Raw genomic sequence first — 8,274 nt, 5'->3', positions numbered from 1 at the left:
TCCCTCTTAAGTGACGTAGTTTTTGAGAAAGAAGTAATTTTCCACGAATTTGATTTCGAGACCTCAAGTTTAGAATTTGAGGTCTCGAAATCAAGCATCTGAAAGCACACAACTTCGTGTGACCAGGGTGTTTTTCGTTCATTGTTATCGCGCAACTTTGATGACCAATTGAGCACAGGTTTGTTATTTTATGCATATAGGGCCTATATGTTGAGATACACCAAGTGTATGAGAAGACTTGTCTTTGACAATTACCAATAGTGTTCAGTGTCTTTAAGCGTGGATTTAGATATAGATTTAGAATTATTCAGTAAAATAGTCAGTTTGGCTTAAAGGAATCAGCTCTCTGGAAGCATAATATTTCGTTTCAAATTTATTCATTTGTTATAAAACATATTCAATAAAACAAAATAAAAGAAAATCAGAAGAAAAGTTATGAATCCCCGTTTTCTTCACCACTTTATTTATACAATTTATCACTGAAACAAGATGGAGGTGATTGCTCGTGGCTAAATAAATAACTAAATAAATACATTATTAAATAATAGAATAAACATGAAGTGGTTTATCTTTGTGCTAAGAAATGTGTGCTAAAACAAACTTAGGAACTCTTTTGCAGGACCCTCTACAAAATGAAACATGATGAATACTAAACAAAATTAGCAAATAATAATTAAGAAGTAATTTTCCACGAATTTGATTTTGAGACCTCAAGTTTAGAATTTGAGGTCTCGAAATCAAGCATCTGAAAGCACACAAGTTCGTATGACAAGGGTGTTTTTTTCTTTCATAGTTATCTTGCAACTCTAATGACCAATCGAGCTCAAACTTTCACAGGTTTGTTATTTTATGCATATGTTGAGATACACCAATTGAGAAGACTGGTCTTTGACAATTACCAATAGTGTCCATTGTCTTCAATATATCATGTTTTCAGAATCGTAAAAAATAATTTCGATTCATTTTTTCATATTTAAAAAGATTTTCATGAACTAAACGGCTCAAAGTGGGAAATTGTTTACAATATCGTAATGCAAACAAATAGTTAGCGGTCTGGCGTTTTGACCGTTTAGCAGAGTCTTTCTCGAAACGGTTATTACTAAAAATATATACTTTTTTTGGTGCATTTTTAATGACATTTTGCCCATTTTGGTTGGTAACCAGTTTGCAACCGCTAATTCTATATTCCCAATAACGTAAACCCCTTAAAATTAAAAACCATTACGCAGAAAAATGTAGCATTCGTATTTTCCTTTCCTAGCTACTCAAAAAGTAATGAAATAGTAACAAAACAAGGGCAGTGTGAAATTCAAATATGGCATGGACAAATTATGAGAAAGTAGAAGTTTGATTCTCATTAATACACTCTGAAAGATGCTTGTTTCCTGTTTGGATAGTTCAATTTGTAGAATTGTGATACATTGGAACTATGTTTCAATGATAGGCCTAGTTCGATTTGTAAAAATGCGATCGTATCACCACATTTCTGATAATATTCAAATACAGGTCAACAAATCTAAGAAGAAAAATAATATCAATATAAACCACAAGGGAAACTGACTGGGTAAATTTTGAAAAATAATAAATTCATAAATTAAATTGTTTTCCTTAATCCCCAAAAGTTTAAAAAGTTGCTCTAATTACAAGGCGGTTTGGATAATTCGATTGTTAGAATGCGATGGTGCCACCAAATTTCTGATATAATAATCATCAGTTTTTGTATTATTATTATAATATACATGTCAAGAAATCTGTGTCAACAAATTATATTAACTCCAGAAATGAATGAAGCTGTTTTCTTAAATCCCCAAATTAGTAAACTGTTAATCTCAATATTTCAAGGAGGTTTGCATAATTCCACTGGTAGAATGCGATCGTGCCACATTGAATAATCATACAGTTAAACAAAATCTTAGAAGAAAACAAATTAACATCATAAAGGAAGTTGTTTGCTTAAGTCTCTGAAGTTGTAAAAAGTTGCTTTAACTACAACTTGTAGTAACAAGGCAGTTTGGATCATTTGATTTGTAGACTGCGATGGTGCCACTCAATTTCCGATATAATAATAATCACAATATACATGTCAAGAAATCTTAACAAATTATATAAAATTCATAAATGAATGACGCTGTTTTCTTACTCCCAAAAGTAGTAAACTGTTTCTCTAATTACAAGGCGGTTTAGGCTCGTTGGGTCCACACCCAATTTCATCCGAAGCATCTAAGCAGTCGACCGTAGTATCACATCGTTGACAGCCTAAGATGCACATACCGTCATTGCACTCAAACTTCTGAAGAGGCTCGCCATTCATGGTCTTCTTATTCAGGAAATCTGCAGTACAACTTTCTGTCGAGGAAACGAAAGAGGTTGTAGAATATTATAGAGATGAGTTAAAATGTCTCGTAGAGCGCCACATATCGGCAGGAGTAGGAAAGGCATGTACACTTATAAACAATGTGTGCAATAGCATCATAGTATTGTTCAAGCATTTGTTGATCCCTGTAGACAATTACAACGATACAGCAACGCAGATATCGCGTGATTTTTTGTTTAATTGATGGAAGAACAGATTTTGAAAATTTTGTCTTGTCCCGATTTGGTAAATCACATACTCTGTTATATGAATAATGACCCATGTTCAGAATGCCTCTTGTAATGGTGTAGTTTTTAAAACAATAGAAAGAGTATTGTTCTTTTGTATCTTGTGTTGTGAATATTTCTTTTCCATATTGTACTTGGTTGTTTTCCACTGTGAGTGTTACTACAGTTCTTTCTATTTTTCGTTTTTCTTTTAAAGCAATCACACAACATCGGTAAACAATATTGTCCAAAGAACCACACTTCGTGTATCACAACTTAGATAAAATAACAAACCTGTGGAAATTTAGGCTCAATCGGTCATCGGAGTCGGGAGAAAATAACGGGAAAACCCACCCTTGTTTCCGCACGTTTCGCCGTGTCATGACATGTGTTTAAAATAAATCCGTAATTCTCGATATCGAGAATTGATATTGTTTAATGTTCTCAGAAAGTAAAGCATTTCATGGAACAATATTTCGAGAGAAGTATTTCACCATTATTACTTTCTGTAAACCCTGTAAGTTGTTTGTAAATCTGTGAACTTGTATTTGTTTTGTGTATCGAAAGTGTCCAATGGCTATAACTGTTGTTTTTAACATCAGGACCATGGTGTTAAACAGTATCTGGACTGATTTTGGTATCCTGGATAAAACAAAAAAAATTATTTCGGTAACTGTGACCTCGTTTAGTCCTTGGCCTCGGGCAAGATACTGCACTGATGGTCATATTGGAAAGTTAACATTTTGAGTCATAATTTCCACATGAATCCAAGACTTATGTAACGGCAGAACACGTTTTGAGATGTGCCCATTTCACAGTGAAATCTCCATAAAATAATATAAGATGCTATTTTTTCTTTCATGGAGCTGTGTACAAATCATGCCAGCAGGAAGTCTAGGCTTGGTTGCTCTTTTGAAAAAAAATGTGATGTCATAGGTCACATCGTCTGTAGGGCAGAAATTAACGTCTCGAACTAAGACTAGCGGCTGACCTTTATGTTGCTCTGCGCAGTGATCCTCGTCCGACATGTCAGCGCAGTCAGGAACGGAGTCGCACTCGTACCTCTTTAGCGTGCAGGAATCCTCTCCGGTTTTACATTGGAAAGAAGGTTGCTCAAATATGTCAAGCACTAGACAGGACCCTGACGATCATAAGAAACAATACAAATACAGTCAAACATCATAAAGAGAGCATGTTGTATAAAGTTTGGTTCTCCAGAAGACGATCAGAGCATACTGACCGAAACGTTGAGTTGAAACCAACGAGTCTTTTCAGAACCACCCCAACTCATTAGAGATAGTCTTTACATGGTGTTACTGCAAACCTTTCCATATCGTCACTTTCCATCATGCAAAGTTTGGTTCTGCTTATAATGAGTCGTGTGGACAGATTGTTTTACCATCCTTTATAATTAACATTCCTGTTTAATAAATTATTTCACTTTCGTAATTTTAAGTATAAGAACTGAGCACCTCGGAAACTTCTTTTGCGCACCTTATTTTCGACAACAAAGTACCAACAAAGCCAACATTTTCAAACTCTATAGTTTGCAATAAAATCTCAATAAATCCAACCTTTGACTAACTTTGGTGGTGACTTTTTCCTGAATAAATCTGATCGAGTTTTTTTTTTACAGTGCTTCGTACAATCGTATGTCGATCGGTAAAATCAAAGTATAAGAACTTTTTGAGCACTTTAGAAACTTGTTTCTTGCACTCTTTTTTCAATCTCTTACGCAACCATGTACCAACATAGCATTATCAAAAAATTCAACTCATCAATTGTACTTCAAGGTTTTTCTTCTTCACAGTATCAACAAATAACAGAAATTATCACACAAGAGGCGATCCGTTTAAAAAATACAACTTGACAGTAAAGAATATCAAGAACTGTATGAAAACAAATGACACTGCAGAGGGATCCATTTTAGAAGCAGGTCTTATAGGCAGTGGTTATTAAGGCATCCACTTGCATCGAGAAAAAGAATAACAATTGTAATTTCTTCCTCTGTGAGAACTGAATTTGAGAAGTGATGGTACTTACATGTCATTGGCTCTGCTGATACCAACAATGGACAGCATAAGACTGCTATAAAGATGATTGCTGTAATTCCTGTAGGCTTCATTTTGACGGACTCAAGGGTAACTCTGGAAGGATATGAAGCAAGTTTCAAAACGTTTTAGAACATGAAATAAAAATGTTGCTACAGCCTTCTGCGTGTCGTACCGCTACAAACAATGGTCCGAAATCAACGCAGTTCGTCTTGAGCAAGTGAAGCAACTGAACCCTTTGTTTAGTCTGAAAGCGGTCAGTGTTTATTAATATCATGGAGGAAGGAAGCATTCCTCCAAGGTGATATATTAAACAATGTGTTTAAACAATGGATCAAGGAATTGGAACAAGGTTCAGTAAACACGCCCGGAATGCTCAAAATTACCTACGTGTATAAATCGCATGTCACATACCGACCTCTTGTTATTAGCAACTATTACCAATTAGTACACAATAGGTCACTTGTGTTGGCACAACACTATTATGTTTACTGATCTATTTTGCAAACACTTGATGTGCTATATTAAAATTGTTCCTTTTTTTGAATACACCATCAAGCAATGATTCCACGACGATGCATACTTAGATAATTACTTCCCAAGCTAAAAACCAAAAAGTACTTGAAGGTTAACGCGGAGGTTGTTCGGTTAATTAGACACACCATTGTTTTAATTAAAATTGTTGAAGTAGACCTCCTCGGGTTTAGGTTTTTAGGCACACTTAAAGGCGCTGGACACCTTTGGGAATTGTCAAAGACCATTCTGATCGCTTGGTGTATCTCAACCACAGATGCACAAAATAACAACATTTGAACTCAAGCGAGAATAAAAACACCCTTGTTACACGACGTTGTGTGCTTTCATGCTTGGTTTCGAGACCTCACGCGTGAGGTCTCGAAATGAAAATCAATTCAATTATTTTACTGATACTTCTTCCACAAAAACTACGTTACTTCAGAGGGAGCGGTTTCTCACAATCTTGTATAACTCTATGACTATACCAACCTCTCCCCATTACTCTTGACCAAGTAAGTTTTTATGCTAACAATTATTTTGAGTAAATACCAAAAGTGTCTAGATGCCTATGGTGACTACAAGAAGGACCTGTCAAAAACCACAAGTCTTCTATCTAAAATCAGACCAACTATAAAGCTTTGAAGCACTCAATCGAATCAATACAACACGGAACAGCTCTACGTGTTTGTTCACAATCCCATAATGCCTAGTTTTAATATAAACGGCTGAACTTAGACTAGACCTCCAAAAAATGTTTCAGCTTACCGACGAGGTAATAACATCAGCAATAGCCCAGAACACATTATTACTCAAAGCCTATCAAGTTTGCATTCCAAAATGGTTTAAATAAATGCGACATAGCAAAAGCATTGCACTAAAATTCAGGATCAAGTCTTACCTCGCTAAAAAAAAAATGGAAAGCTATATAAATTTTGCATTTCAAAACGTTATTAATACAGGCGGCGATAAACTGCTCTCAAATGTTATCTTTTTTCAACAAGTGTACTGTAATTAATTTCATGTAACTGTCTTGAGCGCCTTTGAATTGCTTTTGGCGCTATATAAATGTCTTCTGAGCAAGATTGACTACCATAGCAACAACATTGCATCACTGAAATTCAGATTTAAAATACCTCGCTAAAAATGCAAAACTATCAAGTTTGCATTCCAAAACGTTATCAATACAACAACAACTGCATAAAGTAAGTACATCATGAAATACAGGTTCAAGACTTTCGCTTATCTAATAAAGTTTGCATTCCCTATCTTCATCAACACAACTGCAGAATACACTGCAATACAGGTCAGTGAATGGTGCATAGCAGGGCAAAATGATGCAAAATGTGTCAGTTGCTACTAAAAAAATAGTCATAATTACGCTACTCAATATATCCATTCAGTGTGTACAAAGTATATTCAGTCAAAACATTTTGCTATGTCTAAGTGTTTGATGAAATTGTTCCCTGGCATGCAGGTTCAAAACTTACATGTTAAAACTGACTGAATCTGAAGTTCTCTCTGGTGTTCTACTCGTCTTCGGTTAAAGAGTTCTTCTTTTATTGTTTTTAGTACAGCTTACTTTGGTCATGGAAGGATGCGTTCAGTCCGGGTTGATGAAAAAGCTTTCTCTGCATGAGTTTTACAGAAACGGGGCAACACAGGATGTTTAGGAAGACCAGGGTTTAACCAATTGGTGACGTCATGCATTTCCGGTGATTGTCATAGAGTATTAAGGATTCGTTTTCATTGGTGGATCCGTTATGTTTTCTCAAAATGGTTGTGCAATAACTGAGTATGACTGACAGTTTGGTTTCCATCATTGTTTTTTTGGAACTCGACAAATAATTTGATTCAGAGAAAGAACACGAAATGTCAACTTATACGGAAGTGCGACGAATTTTCCCTGCACCAATTATTATTTGTTTCAAAGAATTTAATAAAAGAAGGATCGCAAAGTATCAAGCTACCACAGTTTTTTTTTTTCTTCAATAGAAATGCAAACGCGAAACAGCAGTTATTGGCCAGAAGATACCCCCTACCCCCACCCGAATTGTTGTTGTTGTACATGGCCTTGTCCGCCTAAAAGTTAATCCTACTGAGTTTCGGTACTCCTTGTAGCATGATATTCAGCAAATTGTTGGATTCTCGCTTGCAACTCCAACAGTCATTAGAAACTGTTATTATTTTCCAATTTATATACCGAGTACAAAGGAGCAATAACTGGAGAAAATCTGCCTTCTAACAAGGCAGAACTTTCATCATTGCTTTTTATATGATATTTACCAACACTTGTTTTATGCCTCTGAAGAAGGTCCAGATTGGATCGAAAGCTAAGGCCATCTACCCTATTCATTATATTTACCAACACATCACAAAGTTCATTTCCCGTGCTAAATTTGACCACAAACACCTTGAACCTAAAGTACTGTTGACGTGGGAGTTAATCCAGGGTTTATCCCGTTGACTTTTGACTTGGGCCGCCTCCTATAGATAGATCATAATCCTTAATTAGTCACACCATTCCACATCCACTGCCTTCCTCTATGGTCATTTCTCATCAAGACCACTACAGGCTTGAGTGAAGTGTCCGATAACTTTAAAGGCACTGGCCACTATTTTTAATTACTCTAAATAATTGTTAAAGCTCCTTTAGATTTAGTATCAAATACAATACCAGGTAATCACATGTCATATAGTTGTAATGTGTGTGTTTTATTGTAGCATAGACAATTTTTATTAACAAAACATCCGGGAACAGCTTTGTGATTGTTAACAATCACTATCTGTAGTTACTCTAAATAACTGCTAGCATAAAAATAACTTGGTAACGAGTAATGGAGAGCTGTTGATAGAATGAGAAATGGCTCCCTCTGAAACGTAGTTTTGTTTTAGAAAAAAAGTAATTTCTCACTACAAATAAAGTCTCCAGGCCTGAAGCCCTTTTTAGGGCTACTTAAAGCACACAAACGTGCAACTAGTCTGTTTTCTTTCATTATTCGCTTGTAACTTTTGTGTTTACTCAAAGCTGCTAAGCAGGAAGTAGTACAGGAACATACAGTTCTCGGCGAAGGGCAAGTCTGTTTCTTAAGCTTGCGAATTATGCTTATTATAAAAAACAAACCAGACA

At 35.6% G+C, this 8,274-nt stretch overlaps 1 protein-coding gene across 1 annotated transcript; it reads right to left on the bottom strand.

Moving 5' to 3' along the window:
• Positions 1 to 360: 360 nt before the first annotated feature.
• On the bottom strand, positions 361 to 6,809 carry LOC139940620 (CD320 antigen-like). Its single transcript, XM_071936960.1, has 4 exons — positions 6,635 to 6,809; positions 4,624 to 4,727; positions 3,572 to 3,721; positions 361 to 2,346 (listed from the first exon to the last, which is right to left on the bottom strand). The coding sequence occupies exons 2-4, from the start codon at positions 4,703 to 4,705 to the stop codon at positions 2,165 to 2,167; spliced, it is 414 nt and encodes a 137-aa protein (XP_071793061.1). The 5' UTR covers positions 4,706 to 4,727; positions 6,635 to 6,809; the 3' UTR covers positions 361 to 2,164.
• Positions 6,810 to 8,274: the final 1,465 nt, after the last annotated feature.

This window comes from Asterias amurensis, chromosome 8 (genome assembly GCF_032118995.1).
Source record: "Asterias amurensis chromosome 8, ASM3211899v1".
Lineage (NCBI taxonomy): Eukaryota > Metazoa > Echinodermata > Asteroidea > Forcipulatida > Asteriidae > Asterias > Asterias amurensis.
Note: the sequence above shows the minus strand (reverse complement) of the source record. Positions and strands in the feature narration are given on the sequence as shown.